Below are 20,768 nucleotides of genomic sequence, written 5' to 3'. Positions count from 1 at the left end.
TCTGGAAGAAAAGTGATATTTGTTTTACTGCTACTCTGCAGCAGCTGTGCCCTGGGAACTGGGAAAGGCTGGAACAGTGTCAGAACAAAGAAGGAATGCAGCAAAATAGCTTGAAAAGTTTTAATACTAGTGATTCCATTTATTAGTCATTCTGCAACAGTTCTTTATGGTCACAAAAGGAGAATTAAAAACATAACATATATGCAAAAGGCATGGGCAGAAACCTAATTTCTCCCTGCTACATTTTATAAGATCAATGGGCATTTATTGTAATGTAAATGCCAAAAAATGAAATAAAATTTAAAAAAATAACACGTAATCATTGCTACGTTGTGCAAGGGAAAATTCAGCAGAATTAAAAGTTGTTTGGGATTTTTATGTGGATACAAAATCTCTTCCTGGTAGTTACGGGGGGGGGGGGGATGATCAATTTTTGGTTTCAGGTTTTAGCTGCTTGAGGTTGGGATGCCACAGTGGATTAGTATGTGTCTCACACAGTCACTGCAGGGTTTCTGGCAGTGTTCTCCTTTTGAAGCATGTGTGGGTAACATAGCAAATGAAAGGGTAAGTCTGATCTCTCACGTGTTCAGTGAAGCTCTCAGGTGCCATTAAAGAAGGTGTTTGTAACTTTTACACGAGTTGACCTTTCTCTCGTGTGATATTAATCTAACCTTGAGTGCAGTGCAGCATCCAGAGCCACTAATTACCACATTTTCAGTCTAAACTTCTAAATAGTAAATGTAGCCTGTAAATAAGCAGCTTCTTACCCTTTGCTTAGCAGGCTGAACTGAATCATCTCACTGATTCAATTGAAGTTTTGCCCTGGAGTAAGAGAAGTCCTGGCTGATGCTAATGCCAGCAGTGACACTGTGGTTGTGGATACAGCTGCTGTCCCTTTGTGGGAGCCCTCAGACTTGTGTGCTGTAGGCAAGTGCTAGTGGAGACTTTCACATTGCAGTCTAGGGTAGATTCCTTTTAGTTACAGCACAAGACTTCTGTAAGTCTTCCCCAAATGCAGGTCTGTTTCATCTGTTTGTGGGTTGGATATCAAAACACCTGCCTCAATTCCTGGTGCACCTGCCTTTCCCACAGTGCTCCTAGCTGTTGATAAGCTGGTGCTTTGCTAACAGCAAGTGTTGGGTGATTTGCAATAGACCTCTTGTGTTTTGTGAAAGAAACAAGGACTTGAGGTGTGAGGTCTTAAGTGAAGAACAAGCTGGTGACTTCTGAAGGGTTAAGAGCACAGTATGTGATTTTTATTTGACATGTTCAGCATAAAGTGTTAAGATTCAGAATGAAGATCGGTTTTGTCAGGTCAGAGACTGCAGCTGCCGTGAAGTGAGGACTGGGATGTGGTGAAAGGCTGAGAGGGCTAGAGGTCTGGGATCTTCTGCTTGACTCAGCAGAGAAGGGGAGAAAGTCAAGGGAGACAAGGGGAAAATTAATGTCACCAAAGTGATGAGCCAGGAGAGGGATCTTTTTGATGGTTTCTGCATGGAAAGAGAAAGAGCTGAATTATATTTGTTAAAATCAGAGGAAAAAGTCTTACAGTAGCTGGTTTGAAAGACTGGCGGTCCTGGCAGATTGGTAGGAAAGGCTCTGTATACAGGGAGATGCAACAAGATTGATAATCATGGTTAGAATGTGGTGGCCTACAGGGAATTCACAGATAAAGCTTTTGGTGTGAACCACAGGATCATGAAGTTACCCACAATTATTCAAGAGAGGAGCAAATGGAGAAAAGGGAGGGAAAGTTTTCTCCGTTTTGAGGGCAGTAAGAGAGGAGTGAAGTAGAGCAAAGTGGACTTTGTAGTGTTAAGGTGGTGGTACTCTACTATTGGTTGACTGACAGGGACACTCAGAGTCCTCACAAGAGTATGCTAGAAGCAGACTGAGATTTGGTGAATGCAACATGAAGCCAGAGAAATTGAGGAAGTTGTCAGGCAGCGAATATGTCTGTGGACAAGGTATTTCAAAAATAAGGTGCAGAGAGATACTCCTTTAAAATATTCAGAGTGAATAAGGTGAATTTTCTTAGAAGCACTATCTGAGGAAGAGTGAGAAGAGTTCTATCAGAATGGTGTGTAAACTAGGGGATCACAGGTTCTCAAAGACTGTCTTGTAACTGTCATCAACTAAGGTACCTCCTGCTGAGACTTGTTGGGTTTGGCAATGCAAAGAACATAAAATTTGTGAAATGCTCCCGGCTGTGTTTTTTCAGTGCCCACAGCCTGTCTGTGCCATTTTCCTGGTACAAACAGTATTGAAATCTCTCCTGGTTGGTTCTGCTTTGTCCTTTTTAACTGCAACTGCACCTGCACGTGCTCTAATAGGAGAATTTGTGACTGGTTTGCAGAAAGTGCTGGGAGTTTGTCAATGAGGAACCTTGTAGTAAGTACTGAAGGAGTACTGCTGTGTTTGCAATGAACTGTCAGGCTAGAGGAAATCTGAGGACACCTAAGGAAATGCTCAGATGTTTGTTTAGGGGCTTTCTTAAGAAGGTTAAAAATGGAGACAGGGATTTTGAGTGCAAGTAGAAGAGTGGTGGTTAAAACTCATGAAATTAAAATGCAGTTTTAATAAAAAGAATTTGTATCCTGCTGTGCAAGTTGAGGTGATTTTGAGAGTTAGGGGCCTCTTGGAGATAAGAATCAGAGTTGGCATGGAAGTCACTTAATACATGCAGTAATGCAGGCAGCAACCTATACTGAGGGCCCTCAAGTGCCAGAATAATGCTTCTGCAATTACAGCTTTTGGATAAAAACTGCTTTGGAATATACAGATGGATTCCTCCCCCTCCCAATAAATCGTTGTGCAGATCCGTAGTTTCATAGTTCTGTGCCTTATTATAGCTTTTTTTATAATCACCTTCTCTTTGAAGGTTGTGAAGCAGCTGTCAGTGTGACACTCATTTGGAACCAGGAAAGCTGTGACCCACCCTCCAGTTGTTTTCTTAAAAGTAATTACCAACAGTGCAGTGACAGCAGCTCACAGATACCTCCTTTGGTGGACTCTTGAGTGTGAATTATCACATCATCTTGCACCTCCATGTAATTTCTCACATATAATCATATATTAACCTGTTGAACAATTGGTGCCTGTGCTTGCTCCGGCACTGATTTCCTAAGTGTCCCAGACAGTTTATAGGGTGATTGTAAACACATCAGATGGAGGGGGGAGGAACCACCACTGTGGGAACAACTACATTCTCGTGTTTTCTGACAATAGCTAATTCAGCCATTTAACCATAACCTCCTTCCAGTCATACTGTAGGCTTGACTGGAAGGAGGCTCTTTCACTCCTCTTGACTTGCTTTTATGCTTCCAGCAGTAACTGTTTTGTTGCCTGCTAGGCTGAAGAATACACAACTAACACACACAGTGTGCTGGTCCTGCCTGCTGTGTTTGTTCCTGACTGATCCCATATTCAGACGTTTACAGTGAGCAAATAGGGACCTTTTTCAGAGACTGAATTCCCTTTTCTGTATTAAAGGGGAAAATGCTACAATTTTCTTCAGGACCTTCCTATTACAATTTTTCAGCTTTCTTGGACTTGTAGATACCAGCTGAGCAAACAGCACGATAGGCTACAAAGAGGAAGATCATCCACTTAAAATAAGCTCTTTGCCACAGAAAGGTTCCACAGACTTAATTTTAACATTGCTAGAGGAAAACAACATAATGAAGCATTTCTATGCTAAAGAAGACATGCAGAGTTTGGCTTGTACTATTTAGAAGGTCAAGTTGATGTTGTCTCTTGTTGCAGGTTCTACACTCTGCTGGTGCTGTCCACTGCTCTCTTTGGAAGGCCTCCTTTCAAGAATGTCATTGTGAATGGCCTTGTTCTTGCCAGGTTGGTGTGTCAATCAGCTCTTTCCTCAGCAGACTTTCAGTCAAAGAATGTTTCAGATAAGTCTGAAATGGACTTTGAAGCTGTTAAGACTTGTCAGGGTGATATCAGTGTTGCAGGAGATAAGAGGCATCTGAGAGCAAGAGGTTTGCACATCTGAGCTGTCTGTTGCACTAGGTTCTTTCCAGCAGGATTAGTTCTGCCTAGAGAGAGAGAAAATGAAGAACAAATCAGAATAGGAATTAAATTCTCCGTGTTATGCAGAGTAAAGGGGATGATAAATGTAGTTTTAGTTGTAATTTTAAGTTATTTATATTTTTGAGTAAAGCTTTGCTAGTGGGCTGGAGGGATTGACTCAAAACAAGTGCATCTTCCCTCAGCATTGGTAGGAAAGAAAGATTTGCTGCTTAAACTTGTAACTTGGAAGCCTCTTGGGTTGGGTTTTGGGTTTTTTTCAGTTACTCTTGTGGTTTTAACAGTCATAGTGAAATGGTGTGCTAATACATAATTATGTTGGTGCAACCAAGAGAATAATAGGACAGAAAAATTAAGCTGAATGTGGAGAGTCTTTTTTCTTTATCCCTGTATTACAAGAATTCTGGGAACTTATGCTTACATTCTGGTATTTTTCTAGTGATGGCCAAAAAATGAGCAAAAGGAAGAAGAATTATCCTGATCCAATGAATATTGTGAATAGTTACGGAGCTGATGCACTAAGGTAAGATTGCTTTGGTGAAGTACAGTGTGATGTGTTAGCTTTCCATTCATGGCAGATGTGTTCCAGGAGGGCTGCTTGTGGGCTTTTGACAATTAGCCCACCAGCTAATTAGCAGGAAGAAAGTTAATTTTGGGAATTCTAGACCACTGTGACAGCCAAATAGATGAAAGAGTGGATGACTTCAGAGAACTGGCAATGGTTATAGTGCCTGGACTTTTATACACTTGTCTTGTATCCCTCAAGGGTGGTAACAGCCCAAGCTGATGTGCTGACTGGAGACCTGTGTCTGGTTTGTGCAGAATGCTTTTACTGGAGCCAGCACTGTCTGCTATTGCAGCTGATAGTTAACACAGTGAAAATTGAAATAAAATCTTTGAGATCAATACTCCTGTTTACTGTTAAATCATTATTTTAGGGACAGATTGCTGTATAATGCACAAAATGTCTGTTTGCTGCTTACACTATGTATTTTTTAAAGAGAAGCTACTTTGGTTTTTTTGATCTGAGTATATAATATGTACCTAACAGTAGTGAAAGCAGAAGAGTGAAAGTGGAGCAGCCTAATGTGTATATATAAATTGTCCTGGTCAAACAGAGATTAAACACAGTTCAAGTGGTTCATTAAAACTGCACTAACATCTAAAGCAATTACACAGTTGCCTGGTGCTGTGGCTTGATGCACTAACTACATGGGTGAAGTGGTACCTCGAGCTAAAGGTACAGTAAAGACATTTTAATAACTACAGGAGCACACTAAGGCATTTCTCAAGAGCCCTGTAATTCTTGCTGTATATAAGAAAAACATTAAACTAGCACCCCCCTTGAATTGTATGTTACAGCTATGCACAGCACTGCTGGGGCTGAATGAAAGCTTAGTGCACCGTGGGGCTTTGTTTATTTGAGGCAGATAGTTGTGGCAGCTTCTAGGTAATTTTTAAGAAACCAGTGTCAAATTCCTTATTGTCTCAAGCTTTAGCATTTAAAAGACTTAGTACATGATCTTCTGTGCTTACAGTGGAGACATGGGTGGATTTCTTAAATTTGATCAAGATTGTTCTTTACAAAAAAAACAAGGTATGTTCACAGGATGTCAGTGAATTGGTAGCTGGAATAATGTGAGTGAGAAGAACTGAAGGCTTTTACATCACAGGTGATGTTTCTGTTGGAAAAAAACCTCCTTTTTTTATAAACAAACCAAAAATCTCAAACACAGAATTTACACTTCCATTATTCATGGGGTTTTTTATTCTAAAAAGCTAATTCATTTTTCTGCCTGTGTACTCATTCTTTAATGTCACATTTATTTATACCTACACCCACACAGGGAGTAAAAAGCATTGCAGCCTTGGCTCATTTCTGGAAGGAGCTCTGCAATTCAGTTCTCTGCTTATTCACTGAAGCACTCCATGTGCTCTGTTTACAGAAAAAGCTACAACTGAGGATTTTTCCTTGGCACTGTTCTCTTGCAGAGCTTCTTTAGCTTTTGCAGTACACAAATATATATGTATATTTTAACTACAACTTTGAAGTATTCTCAGCAGTAGCTTGATAAATAGATCAGTGGAAAATATAGATATAAGTTGTTTAAATGAATATGGAATTGAGTAGAAAAGGCAAACAGCAGAACTAACAGCACAGTTAATTTAACAACCCAAACTTCAGACTTGATGAAACTGAAATCCTGAGTGAAACCCATAAGAACTGCCAGAACAGTTATAGATTAATATTTCTGAGACCTGTGACGTGGGTTGGATACCTGTCAAAGTTGAACTATGTCAGAAGGAATTTGCTGGTCATGGAATTTCCAAGCCCTTTGTTTTCATGTATCCTGAGGTAAGTATTGCTGTTAGAAGTGATGATTTAGATTCTCCTCTCAATCTGTTCTTAAAATGCAGGAGAAAAAATGCCACAGGCTGCTGGTTTAGGGTGGTGAAGAGGAGGTTACTTTATTGTTCCTCAAACAGTTAGAAAACTGGGTAACACTGGCTTGATCTGACCAAGGTTTGATTTTTCTGCCTAACGGGTAATATCACCAGGTAGAACGAAATTGCTACAGCTCTCCCTTTGTTCTGTGCCTTATTTATCTTCCCATAGGATAGTTATAAGTATCTTTGCATTGGAATAATTTAGGAAATTACTATTCTTTTAACATTTACAGATTGTAAGGCAGTGTAGTGCTGCTGTATTACAAAAAAACCCCCAACCAGCCAAAAAAAAACCCACTGCCAAAACTGTAGCACACAAATAATTGTGATGGAAGATTTGGTTTATAGATAGACTTACAAATTCTGTTTTCATCTAAGGACTAACTAGTTCATTACCACACTTAATTGTTCTGTACTTCTGCTTGTTTATAATCTGAATTCAGATATGAATTCAGTTGGATGATCTTTGGGGTCCTTTCCAACCAAAGCCATTCTGGGATTCTGTGTTGAAAAATTTCCTTTTTTTCAATACAGTACTGAAAAGGCACATTTCTGTGCTCGATTACTGTCTGTTTATTCTGGCAGCTCTATTTTTATCTATTCGTTTTTATGCAAGAAGCCCTCTCTCCTGAAGAATTTATGATCTGGTATTCTTGAATGTGCTGTGTCAAACTCTATTAAGATTTTAAAGCCTCCTAAAGGAAGTGCTTGTAAAGTTAGACTAGTCTAGAATCATGATTGTAAAAGTTGATAAGATGAGAGAAAATGGTTTAATAAATATCTCTTGAGAAATGCCACAGTCTTTAAAGAATTTTGGGGTTTTTTTTTCATACTTAGAAAATTAAGTGTATCTAAATCAAGCTTGTATCCCAGGTTTTCTGATACCTGCGTAAGATTTGGTTTCTCTCTGAGCTGACAAATACCAATTTACTTCTGTAGCCAGAATGTTTATTTAGGGAAGAAATGGGATAAAGTATGAAGATGGTTTTTGTGAAGTGGCAGCCAGCAGGGAAGCTGAGGGACCTGTGTCTCTGAAGGGAGGAACTGTTAGCTTGAGACACACTGACCCAAGGAGGATCTCCATAGGGAGGGTGGGTTCCATGTGCAGATAAACCCCCTTGTCTAGGGTGGGCATGACTCAGTGAAGGGCTGTGCCTGGGGTAAGGAGTCAGCATCCCCTGGATCCTCTGGTCTCTGAGCTGTCCCTGGAGCTGAGGCACATTTGTATTGGCAGGAGGTACAGCCTTTGCCCTCCTTTGGGGCTGGCTGTCTTGAAAACGTTAATTTTTGCTCTTTTCCTTTGATTTGCTGTTTTGCCTTGTTCCTTACCTCTGTCTTTGCCATGGGCTCAGAGCTTTTCATAATTAGGGAGTGAACTAGATTGAGTGGAAAGGTACTGGGTTGTGGTTAAGGAATTTGAAATATTACCACAGCAATAGGTGCCGTTCCAAAGATGAACGCTAATTCCATGCAGCCTCTGCTCATTTTGTACTGTGATAGCATCTGAGATGGGTTAGCACTTAATTAACTCCTGGAGTGAAAAAGGAAATTTAAATTCAAACTCTGTATGCAGTATCTTAAAAAAAAAATGCTGTGGCACTAGGAAGTAAATTGTCCTGTGTTCAATATGTTCCATGCCTACAGTAACAGTTCTTAATGTGGAACTGGTCCCTTGTGTCCTGTTCTCTTGTTCTGAATCTCTCCAGGGTTTACTGTACGTTTTAGTGCATTTCTGTCAGTATCAGTTTTAAGCTTTTAAGTCTTGCATTCTTATTTTGCAGGTTATATCTGATCAATTCTCCTGTGGTAAGAGCAGAAAACCTGAGATTTAAGGAGGAAGGAGTGAGGGATATTCTGAAGGATGTGTTCCTGCCCTGGTACAATGCCTATCGCTTCCTTGTTCAGAACGTCCAGATCCTGCAGCATAAGGTACAGATCTCTTGAGTGCTGAGATGCCTCAAAGAAAGGGGCTTTGTGCGTCTTCCATGGTTAGACTGGGTTAGCATCATAAGGAAATTTAGATTGGAAGGGAGGTCTGAGCCTCCCACTCTGGTGATCTGATCTTTACCTCCTTGTTCTAAACAAAGCTGACTTAAAAGTTAGCTCAGGTTTTGTGTGTATATATATATATATGTGTGTATATATATATATATACACACTTGCTGTTAATTTCTGTGTTGTTGCTGTCTGAACTGTGTTCTGTAAAGCTGTAATCACCTGCATCTTTCTCTCCTTCCCCAAGCTTATTCTATAGAAAGGTGGAGTGGAAGGTAGGGCACTGTCAAGACCGAACAGTTATAATTTCTCAGGTTAGAGTGCTCTTGGTGCCGTTTTATTTCAGTTCAGTGTGATGCTATTGCATTCATACTCTTGAAATTAGAGAACAAGATAGGGACTTGGTGTTTGTGGGGTCAGTACAAACTGGGCCATTACCTGCTGGGAACACCAGTTAAAAGCCAAGTACCACGTGTGCTTGAGGGAATCCTTCTGAAATGGCCATGCTGAACCTTGCTGGGTGTTGATATCAGTGTTTATGGAGCAGCTTGGAGGCAACAGGTACCACTGATTCTCCCTCAGTGCTGCTGCTGCTGCTTTTCCTTTGCTGTTGCCTTGTGCTGTGTTGGCAGGCACAGCTCCAGCACAGGGAGGAGGCTGTCAGGGATGGCATCTGCACTGCCAGTTCCCCTGCACTGAGAACAGTGCTCACTAGCATACAGATTTAACACAAGGAGAACTGCAAATAAGTCATGAAAGTTATTTTCAGTAGTGGCTGCTGTGACAGTTTCTTGAACTAACTCATTTACTGGAACTTTAATTATGAATCTGCATTAAAATGCTTAACTTGGGAATACTCCATCCTGAATCCATTAGCCACAGCAAGAAGATTGCCTTTTGTAACATGACAGTTATTTTTTTAAAAGTTAAATTTAAATACAACTTAGAAAAAAATTCAGAAGTGGAATGGGAAGAAAGGCAAATTACAAAAGCAATAATGCTTTAGACTTGTAGATAACATTTGAAGTCTGCTAAAAATGCTGGATGAGTGACATGAGTTTTTACAATTTCAGAGCAAGATTAGAATTTCTTATTCTAATTTTTCATTTAAATTTAAGATTTGATGTGTATATTGTATGGTTTCTATTGAAACCAATTTTAATCTTTCAGCTGTGACTAATGATAGAAGGTTACCCCTTGTTAGTGCAAACTTTCCTGGCAGAGTGGGAGCGAAAGGCAAAGTCCAAACCTTGTACTACACATGCTGTTGCAGTAGCAGCCTGGGCACTGCAGAGCTGCCATCTAGGCCAAACACGCAGCTGACTTCAGAATCAGTACAACAAATAGCTGACTTAAATGGTTTTATCTCTTTAACAACCTCTTTTGGGAAGAAAGACTGCTAACTCCAGATCCTAATATTTAGCAAGTGTTTTCTTAGGATCCCCAGACAGTGTTCATCAGGCAAACTTACAGGTTGCCCCAAAAATGTAATTGTTTATCCTGTTTGACCTCTGAATTGTCTAAAGTGTACTTTATAGCATTTGGTGCGATCCCATTAAATCTTGCAAGATCAGCTCAGTTGGGGATGGGAGACTCCAGTGGAAAATCCAGGTGCTTAAGCAGTTAGTTTTGGTAATTCAGCAGATGTAATTATTCTGCCTAAATAGATAGTGAAACCCTTCCTATCCAGTCATATAAGGCAGAAGAATGTGCTGTTGGAGGTGATAATGCTTCAATTATATTTCATGCACAGGCTTAAACAACTTTTGCAGGAAGCAGAATACAATGAAAGAGAGAAACTACAATCCCTATGTCCTGGATGAGTCTAATAATGGTTTTATGCTTACTGTAATTCTCACAGTAATTGTAGCTGGTTAAATGATTGCTAACCTTATGCTGAGATTGCTGCACCTCTGCAGTTTTTTCCTAAGAACCTTCTCGTTTGTGCTATGTAAGTGGATCCATAATTTCTGTGTCAAATAATCCAAACAGATTTTTTTCATCTGAACTCTGTGGGAAGTCCAAAGACTCTTAAAACCAGATGTTAAATACTGATTGTAAATCTGAGAAAAAATAAACCACCCCACATGTTTTCAACCCATCGTAAGAGCATTCAGTACACATGAGACTGTAGGCACAAACAAGTGTGCTTACTTGTGGTCTTGCTTACGCTGCCCTACACTTTTGATGGATGCATTTATCATCAGTGTTCTGGAAAGCAACAAAATGCACTGTACGCACGTTGGGCGCCTAAAGATTCCACCTGTTTTTTCAGGGTGTTACATTCTTCTGTGTTTTAACCTGTTGAAATTGCCACATGCTCTTTAATGGTGTTGTTTCTGTGTCCCTTCTCCAAATAAAATCCAGCTTCATAGTATGTTTCTTGTAAATGCCTCAGATCCTTCTGGATGAAGGAGTTAGATAAATTCAAGGTCCTGCCCTGTGTGTGGAAGGTGGGACTTACACTGCACATGGAGAAAGAACAACTGCATACCTCTGTGTGCTGTCCTGGTTTGGATCTGCTCTGGCAGACCCAAGTCACTGGCCTCCTTTGCAGCTGAAAGTTGTGGTGAGGCTGCAGTGGGAGGCAGGTTTTCCTTAGCTCTTTTGCTGACACACCTGTGTCTGGAATTTAATGTTCTCAAAATTCTGGTGGCTGACAGGCGATTGGATGTAGAGGTTTGAATATATACCCTTATGACTTGAAAATGTGTTCTGTTTTTATGTTGATGATAGGATGAGGGAAGAGAATTCCTGTACAATGAGAACACAGTTAAGGAGAGCAATAACATCATGGACAAATGGATTCTTTCTTTCACCCAGTCACTCATTCAGTTCTTCAAAGCTGAAATGGCAGGTATGCAGCTTTGCTCTGGGGGGTATGTGGGTGTTTGAGTTCTGATTAGAGAACTCACCATTGTGTCCAGATATTTCCCAAATTCTGCAAGAGACTTCATAAAGAGAAGGAAATCTTTAACCAGCTACCATAATACAAGGAGTGCTGCTTTCATGAGTGTTAAGTCAGATTTTTCTATGCTTGGTCATGAGATTTCAAAGAGTGGTGAAGCTTTTTCTGTCATGGCTAATCCTATAATCTCAGTGATGGAGCTTGCTGCTGTAACAATGTCTTCTGCAGTGCTTGGAGCAATTAATAACATTAGACTAATAACTGAAAGACAGCAGTGAAAAGGAAGCCAAATAGAATTTGGAGAAGCTGTAAAACCAGGATAAAATGGGCAGTGCTCATCAACTGAATAAAATAATTTTGAGAGGTATATGAGCATTGGCAATGCAGTTTTCCCCAGTATAGTTCCATTGAGAGGGTTTCTTTGGAATCTTACTGGGAGTGTGTGCAGCAGGATGGAAAGTATTTAGCATATTGCAGGGCTGCAAGAAAGTACTCTCCTGGGTTTTCTTTCTGCATGTTGTCTTCTTCATGATCCCATACTTCTCAGTGCTCACATTGCATTAAGACAATATTAATTGCAAAGAGGAGGTGCTGCAAAGGGCCTCTGAAATAGCTGGTGGTCTGATGCAAGAAGCTTACAAACTTGCAGTTGAAGTCACAGTGGGATTTGAAGAGGTTTTGGTGCCTTTAAGGGCACTAGAACCCTAAACAGGAAGGAAGGAGGCTTTGGCCATTGCCGCTTCTGTTGATGAAATAATTCCCTCATGCCTCTGATCTTAGGTTGCCCTCAGAAGAATTTTTAGAAGCCTTGGGCTTGGGGAAGGAAAGTGTTAGTGGGGTAACCACTAAACCCTAAACCATATCCTCCAGCACCAGATCCAGATGCCTCTTAAACACCTTTAGGGATGGCAACTCCACCATCTCCATGGACAACCTATTCCAGTGCCTGAACACCCTGACAGGGATAACATTTTTTCTAACATCTAATCTGAATCTCAAAATTGCTCTTGCCTACAGTAAAATTTACTGTAAAATAATAAAAGATTAAAAGTATCATTTTGGTACTCTCAAAATTCATGTGAAGTCATCTAAGAACACTTCATTAAAGGAAGAAAGAATCCTCAAGCTACCACCCCAGCAATATGATGTAAGCTGTCTCTTCTTGGTGAAAATGTTTCTTCCTACAAGTTTTGTCCTTGAGATTTGATGGTGGTGTATTTAGAGCTTCATGTGTTGCCAAGCAGAAACATGCAGAGCTACATAAGTTTACGTGCTGCATGTAAAGAGCAAAATACTTGGAGAGACAGCAGAAGATTAATTTGTGAGTTTGTGAACTTGGGATCTCAGATCAGTGCATGGTTTAAACAGAAATGTGTGTAAAGACTTCTAAGACAGTCGTGTTGGTATGAAATGCTGTTGTCTTGTGTTAGATGGAGATAACATCATGTGCTCATCACATGAGTGACAGTCTCATTTGGAAGGGATTCATAAACAGGATTTTTCAATTTATTTTTCTGCACAAACCCTGAACTCAGAGGCAGATACTGGTGAAATGCAGTGAATTTGTGTCCTGTGGCATGATACTCTTCATGCTAATCTCTTTACAAACCTATTTTGGGATTTTATTTTTTTTTTTAAAAAAAGATTCTTCTACTACATATCACTTGAAGGAAGAACAATGTCAGGAAAAGACAAGGGAAGATTAAAATGGTGACTGATAGCCTCAAATGTTAGATAAAGGAGATAAATATACTGCACAAGCTTCAGTTTGGAACCCAAGGTTTATAAATAATAAGAATGAACAGAATAGCTTTAGAAGCTGTTGTAGATGTGGCATTTGCCAACTAATGCCACACTTGTCAAATGCATAAAATCCTGCTGGTTTTGCCCTGTCTAAACCAGCTGAGGCAGTGATGCTGAGCTAGTGTTTGGGCACTGTGTGCCAGAGAACTGTGCTGTGCCATGTGTTCCTGCAGCTCAGAGTGGCAGAGAGTGGGAGAACACACAAGGCTGAAAATATTAGTGGTGAGCAGACACCACCAGCAGAGAAATGCTGCAACTGAGCTTTGCTGCTTCCCTTTCATCGAGTGTATTTTAGAGTGGAGCTAAATTTGACACCAATTGCCTCTGGAAAAATGCTTCCATTAAGGAAAACTTATGTTAATCCTGCCCCCGTTTCTGTTGGCGGCTCGAAGAGCAGTGTGTCAGCCTATTTAGTCCCTGTCAGGGTAGTATTGACCTCACTGGAGTGGGCTGAGTGGGGAAGGGGAAATGTACCTGTGTGTTCTCCAACTTTGAGATACTTGAGAGAGCTTTGGGTGGGGGGGATGTCCAGTCTCTTCAGCAGTGGCTGGTGGAGCTTCACTTTGGTGGCAGCACACCGAAATGAGTTATTGGCTATGGAATAGTAGTATAGTTTCTCCACTAAAGTTCATCTGTTGTGATGGAAACTCGTGGGCTTTGGGCCCTTTGATAAATAGCACAGGTAGCAAAATGTTGGGAAGATATTAGGGAGAGTAATAGGGCAAACAATCTTTTGTTTTAGGGGATTATAAAATTCTGTCTTTAAAATCAGGAAGACTCATGCTTGTTTTTTTTCTCCTACTGAAGTGCCCCAATACAAGCCATTATTTCACAAAGCAACTTTTCTCCTGATGGCTGAAAGTGAAAGTGTGTGTGTTCACATGTTTCCATGTACATGTACATCCCATGTCTATGTTTAGAATCATGGAAAATGAAGGTTTCACGTTTTGGTTCATGAACTGGGACTGCAGTGATTGAGAAGAACAATGCGTGTTTGCAAGCTGAGTCGAATCTCTTGTTAAAGTCACAGTCCCTGAAGGTTGGGTTTTTTGAGGGGCTTTTTCACTTGTTTTTAACCAGTCTCCTGACTGGATAATACATAGCTAGAGGAGAGCTTGCAACTTTTAGGAATATGAATTCCCACGTAAATAATGTCTTCTGTGGCATGCATCTTCTGAGCATTTCCTTTTTAGGTTTAAATATGAGTACTCTGCCTTTAAAAACACTTCTGTGTTAGAAAATGCAGTTAGAAGTGTGGTGGAGCTTTTAAAGCCAAGATTCATTGTACTCAGCAGCTGCTTGATTAATGAAACTGATTCAGAATAGAGACCAAAAAGCTTTTTGCTTTTAGAGAATTTATATACAGGTTGTTCCTTAGAAAAGTGAGTCCTAAAATGGGGTCCATCCCCACCCCCTAATTTTCTCCTGAACAACTGAAATTTGTTTTCCAGTTGCACAGTGATGCTGGTGGTGACCTTCGTGCTGGCAGTCCTCCAGGCTTTGCAGTTACACAGAACTTGAAAATACAGCTCTGTTATCTCTCAGCTTGTCAGCCTTGCTGCTGCTTCACATCCTTTAGCTTACCGTGTTACCTAGAAAAATACTTTGGCAGTGAACTTGGGGAGGATTTGCTGAAGTAGGTGTCTCATTTCAAATCTGGTGAGCAAAAAGGGAAATGTTGGCAGTAAGAAAATGTTCTGGTTCTACACTGATTTCTGTTAAACTTACAGTGACTTGGCTGCGTTTGCAGCATGTGCAAATCTCGGATTTGCCAAATCCTTTGCGATTAATAGTCTCTTATCCACTATCCTCTTTATGAGTCAGATAAAAGCATAAGGCTTCCATAATGCCTGTTTGTGTGGGATTAGGGAAGCAATTTGGTGGTGGATGTGTTTGTCTTGAAGCCTGAGAATTGATGATGTGCAATTTCCAAATGCAGTTTTAACATAATCATGTGTCTAGTCACTTCTCTGAGCTCACTCCTGTACGTGCTGCTGCTCCAGGTCTGTGCTGGGCACCAGAGCTGCAAGCAAGAGTGTTTTTTTCTAAGTGAGGAGCTTGGTGCAGAGGGCAAATACTAACTCCAGTAAACACTGTTTTCTTCTAGCTTACAGGCTGTACACGGTAGTCCCTCGGTTAGTGAAGTTTGTTGATATTCTGACCAACTGGTATGTCAGAATGAATCGCAGAAGACTAAAGGTAGGGATGTGCCTCTCCAGCCTTGCATTGGGAACAAAATCCCAGTAGTCTGTGTTAATGCAATGCATAGCAGCTCCATGGTGTTACACAAAATCTGCATGCTGATTTTAGATGCTATCAGTTTGTGCTGAGAGTGTGAATGAGAAGTTAACTGGTTTTTCCTCCTCTTCTCTTTGTGAGAAAAACCAGCCCAACAAAATGCCCACTAATTCTCTTGCACTCTCTGGATGGAATTGAGCAAAATGAATACACTTTGGAAAACTAGTGTATTGCAATGATAGAGGAAATTTTGGAAGTTTATTCATGTGCACTTACTGATCCTAAAATTGCTTTCTTTCTTGGTGAATTCTCCATATAGGGCGAGAATGGGACTGAAGACTGCATTATGGCCTTGGAAACCTTATTTAGTGTTTTGTTCTCCATGTGCAGACTTATGGTAAGGGAATTGCAGCCCACTGTCACTATTTGACTCTTGAATGTAGTTAATGTAAAAGCATTTTGTGTAGCACAGTTGATTTTCCACCCCCCACTTCTATTTGCTTCTATCTACCCTGTGGTACTATAAAGAAGGCAAATATTACCAGATTAATAGAGTCATGATTTCTTACCTGATGCCCAAAATATCAGGAAGGAGATGAATAGGTAGTACCAATTTCGTGATTTATTTCAGTCTGCATTTTGAATAACATCACAGCTGAAGACACTGTGTAAACATTGTTTTTGCTGAACTGTCCTTATGCAATTGATAGTATTACTGATTCATAATGTACAAGCAATAAAGAAAAGATGATGATTGAATGCAACATTACAGGCACCATATACTCCATTTATCACTGAGCTGATGTACCAGAATCTGAAAACACTTATTGATCCAGCCTCAGTTCAGGAAAAGAACACTGAAAGCATCCACTACCTCATGCTTCCCCAAGTCAGGTAAGAGGCAGCTGTTATGTGGCAAAGTGGAGCTGTGGTTTTCTTGGGTGTTGGTTGGTTGTTGGTGTGGGTATTTGGAGGATTCTTGGGTTTTAACAGGACAGTGCTCCTTGACTTGTGTTTAAAGCTGTTCTGCATAACAAGAAGACCAACTGCTTTAATAATGTGAATATTTCTTTGCCTCAGCAAAAATTTTAGGATGATAGTTAACATGTTTTCTACAAGCAAAAGAAATGTTTAAGTTTTGATTGAGCTCTGATTAATATTAGTCTCTTTGCTGTAAGAGAACATTTCGCTATCAGTACACTTAACACCTCACTCTGTGTTACCTGGGAATTTTCTTTTCCCTTCACATTTAGGCAGTGACTTGTGCTAGGTTAAAGGCTTGCAGATTGGAAGGAAAAAGATTAGGAGGAATGCATATTCCCAACTCACTGTTTTTCCTGTAGTGGGCAAGGAGTATCCTTTTTACTCCTCAAGCTATGTGCTGACTAAAAGCTGCAGCACCTACCTGTGAGGGGCCCAAAAGGATCAGCAAACCTCCTTGCAGGCCCTACCTTGGCAAGAGTAAGTGTGTCCCTCATCTCCAGGCCTTTCTTAGTGAGTGCTGATGCCAAATCCCACAAGGTTTGGAATGGTTGCTGTTTGTGTGGACCGCACACAGAGCCAGCAGAGCAAGTTCTTCTGGCTCCAGGTCAGGAATTTAGGCCACTGTCCAGAGATGGCCACTTTGCTGTAAGAGTACCCCTCATCTGCAGGAGAGCTTTCCAGACAGAGCCTTCTGTGGGTGCTGATGGGTGATGTTTGGTTGGAAGTGCCAGTGTGTCCCACAGAGGTTTGGGTCCATGATGGTTGTACAGGATGTACACTCTGGGGCATCCTTAATATCAGCTCGGCCCAGGTAGAATTTGGCAGCTGAAGTATTTTGGGTTACTTTTGGGGTTTTTACCCAGCCAAGGGAGACATTAGCATTACAGTAATCAGTTGCTTGTTAGTGCCTTGGTGATACATTAGTGGATTGTTAGTTTCTGCCTCTCAGTCTGCTCTTGGTCACTGAACATAAGAGAAGGAACTTTCCCGTTGCGGTGCAGCTCGGTTTGGAAACCCTCAAGGACAAGGGAGCTGACCTTGATACTTTACATGCCAGTTTAAAAATTTAAGCCTTCTGTAATGGTGTTTTTTTTATGGATGTTATATCCTTTGAGGGAAGGTGTATGGTGTTTCTGAGGGCTTTAATAGTGAGAGTTACTGCAACAGGGAGCTGGAGATTGACATAATGATGGTGCTGATTTTCTGTTCCCTGGGAAAGTGCTGTGAAGAATGTATAATCAAAGAATGCAGACCTCATCAGTGAGCTGTCAGGAGTGGGTCTGAGCTCCTGTAGAACAGAGTAATGGAAGGATAGTGAGCTCTTGGCAGGGACTCAGGCCAGGCATGAGCTTAGCATGAGCGTTTAAAAGTGTCTTAATCACTTTTTACTCCAGTTAGTGCTACCTGACTTGCTGCTGCATCATGCCAACATGTGATGGGTTTGAGTGGCTTGCATGGCTTTCCTCTGTGCTGCATTTTGTTTGGATTTTTGTCTTTTGCTAGTTTGTGCAATTTATTGGATCCCCTGTGTATCAGTTGTTCCCTTATAAGATAAAAAGATGTGTTTTCATGATGAAATTATTGTTGAGGATTTAGAGTTTCACCTTGAGTTGCTAAACATATAATTGCATTTTTCTTTGACTGTTTTTCTGATTACTGCATAAGGACAATGTTGTCTCATATCTCAGTATGAGATATTTTTGGAGGCAGTTACAGAAAATGCTACTTTAACAGTATGATGGGTATGTGCAGATAAAGCTGAAGGACTTGGCCACTTTCACAACTGAACATGATTCAGTACTTGTGTTGCAAACCTCACTGAGGTAGTACTTGGTGGCTTAGTGTCTGAACGGATGGGTTGCATTAATTTTGGTAAATGTTCATTCAGTCTGTGAAAACTTCTCATTTTGTGTCTCCACAATGTTGTTAAGCAATGGCAAGGAATAGTGAAATGCTGCCACATTATCCTATATGAACCTTTCTGGGAGCAAAATCTCCTATCTTGCAATTTACATGTTTCCAAGTTTTTGGAGAACCATCCTGAAAGATGCTTTTGGAAGAACAAAAGCTTCAAAACAGGTGCTAACATCTTAAAGCCCTAATACAGAAGATGGAACTATTTCACTTGTAAGTTTGGCTTTAACCGCTCTAGTTTTCTGGCTAGTCCTTACTGGAAACATGGTGTTCATCCCAGTACTTTTGCTACTTGTCTAACAGTAAGCACCTTTGTTAATTTTATTCACAACTGTCTTTTGAACCAATGCCTCTGGTCTTTCTATGACAGGTGTGTGGGTTTAGAGCTGTCCAGTTAAACCAGCCACTCCAAAATCAAGAAAGCCACATTTATGGAACTCTTGGCTTCTTGTACATTTGAAACAAGATGTGAATGCCAACTTTGTCAAAAAAAAAACCCCAACCCAACCCAAATCCTCCCTGATCAGGCCAAAAAGAAAGGGAAAAAAAACCCAAACCCCCAGCCTTGCCTTGTCTCCAAATGGAAGGGTGTAAAAATGGTAAAGCCAGGAAAGATGATAAGAGTGTCTAAAACATCGAGCTCAAATAGTTGTAATTCCTGGAGAAGATGATGAATTGAGATCCAGTGAATTGTTATGTTATAGGTAACTCCTTGTCATAAGTACCCTAATTATAGTATCTTTTTGCATCTTCTTATGCTATTATTAATGTAAATTATACTTTTTATCGGCTATTGATAGAATAGGTAGTATGACTCAATCCATCTTCTCCACCTTGTGAAGGTGCTAGCAAAATAGGATTTAAAAATAGCTCTGTTATTTGTTCTCAGCAAGTTATTTCTTCCTCATCTTTTCCACAGAGAGAGAGAGGAAAAACCTCTGTGTTCATTTTTCAAATTGCCCCAACCAGTGCATAATTGTGTCTGTTGTAGGAAATTTCAGAGAAGGGGTAAAATGTTTTCAATCTGCTCAAACAGATGTGCTGAAAATGAAGCAATAATAATGTTTCCTTTCTAATCTAGGGAGGATCTCATCGACAAAAAAATTGAAAGTGCCGTTTCTTGTTTGCAGTCTGTGATTGAGCTTGGACGAGTCATCAGAGACAGAAAAACCATCCCAGTCAAGGTCAGAACTCTTTACAGCTCTTATCATACCTTGGTATGTGTAGCAGCTTTGTAGCTTTGGGATAAGTCTGGGAAAACTGGATAGTTAATTTTCTGTTTTATTTTTTTCCCTTCTCCCCAGTATCCCTTGAAAGAAGTAGTAGTTATCCATCAGGATCCAGAGGCTCTGGAAAACATCAGATCTTTAGAGAAGTATGTACTTGAGGTAAGAACATGATGCTTAACTGGATTGTTTGTTGGTTACCTGAACAGTCATCTCCTTGATCTTCCCTGCTGACAACATTAATAACTCATTAGGTAAAATGAATTTAAAAGAGAATTGTAGTGCAAAGGCCTCTCAGTGGGTACTGTGTGCAGAAATGCAGTAAGGGGGTGATGGTCCTACAGTGTTGAGAAATACTTAATGGCTCAAACTGGCCACATCAGACTAAGAGGCTGTTACAAATGTTCTTTTGCTTGGTCAGTGTAAAGAAAAAAATATTTTCTAGGTGAAAACAAGACAGTAGTCAACTACATGTGTCACAGACATGGATTACAAAGTTTGTGGTCTCCTTCAATTATAGGATATCAAAACCAGTGTGGCAGGAAGCGGAAGGGCTGGTGGAGAGGAGTTCCACAGGAGGGGGAGTAGTGGACCACCCAGGATTTTTACAGGATGTCATTTAGAGAATATAATGTCAAATAAAGAAATGTTGCCCTATACAATTTCTTACTCTCACCTGCTCCTGTATCACCTCCAATCCTCTTTGTGTGTGCCCTTTAGGGAAATGCAGCCTGGACTGCTGCTAAGTCTTGGTTTGGATAAAACCCCTAGGATTCAAAAGCAAAGTAACCTCAGAGTGTTTTGGAGTTCACAGGAGTTGGACACTGGTGATCCTTGTGGGTCCCTTCCAACTCAGGGTATTCCATGATTCTATGTAAAAATCCATAGGATTTTAAGAAGAGAAGTGAAAAAGAAGGTTGCTTATAAGTAAATTCATTTATTTATATCTTTATGCTTTAAAGAAATCTTTTAAATCTCAATATTGCATTTCAGAAGCTGTAGTGAAGGTACAAAGCCTCTTACTTTATGATTGCCTAAAAGACTGTTTGTGGAGTGGGATTTTTTGAGTTCAGTTAAATTTCATTTCAAATTTCTGAGCAGTCTTCAATTCCTCTCACTGCAGTAGTAGATGATCATGTTTCGTCTAGATATTTTATTCTGTTCCATGAGGACATAAGCCACGACATCACCTTTGTACCTGTATGAGT

General features: G+C 40.4%; 1 protein-coding gene across 1 annotated transcript in view; it reads left to right on the top strand.

Moving 5' to 3' along the window:
- The window catches only part of IARS (isoleucyl-tRNA synthetase), a gene marked incomplete at its 5' end in the record, with an annotated part of 51,101 nt that overhangs the window by 7,324 nt on the left and 23,009 nt on the right, over positions 1 to 20,768 (top strand). The window contains 9 exon segments of the mRNA XM_009084196.1: positions 3,766 to 3,852; positions 4,484 to 4,567; positions 8,274 to 8,421; positions 11,224 to 11,344; positions 15,306 to 15,397; positions 15,756 to 15,833; positions 16,209 to 16,330; positions 19,416 to 19,518; positions 19,639 to 19,722. Of these exon segments, the coding sequence (XP_009082444.1) occupies positions 3,766 to 3,852; positions 4,484 to 4,567; positions 8,274 to 8,421; positions 11,224 to 11,344; positions 15,306 to 15,397; positions 15,756 to 15,833; positions 16,209 to 16,330; positions 19,416 to 19,518; positions 19,639 to 19,722 (919 nt within the window).

The sequence above is a fragment of the Acanthisitta chloris genome, unplaced genomic scaffold (assembly GCF_000695815.1).
Source record: "Acanthisitta chloris isolate BGI_N310 unplaced genomic scaffold, ASM69581v1 scaffold40441, whole genome shotgun sequence".
NCBI lineage: Eukaryota > Metazoa > Chordata > Aves > Passeriformes > Acanthisittidae > Acanthisitta > Acanthisitta chloris.
This window is presented reverse-complemented; position numbering and strand designations above follow the sequence as displayed.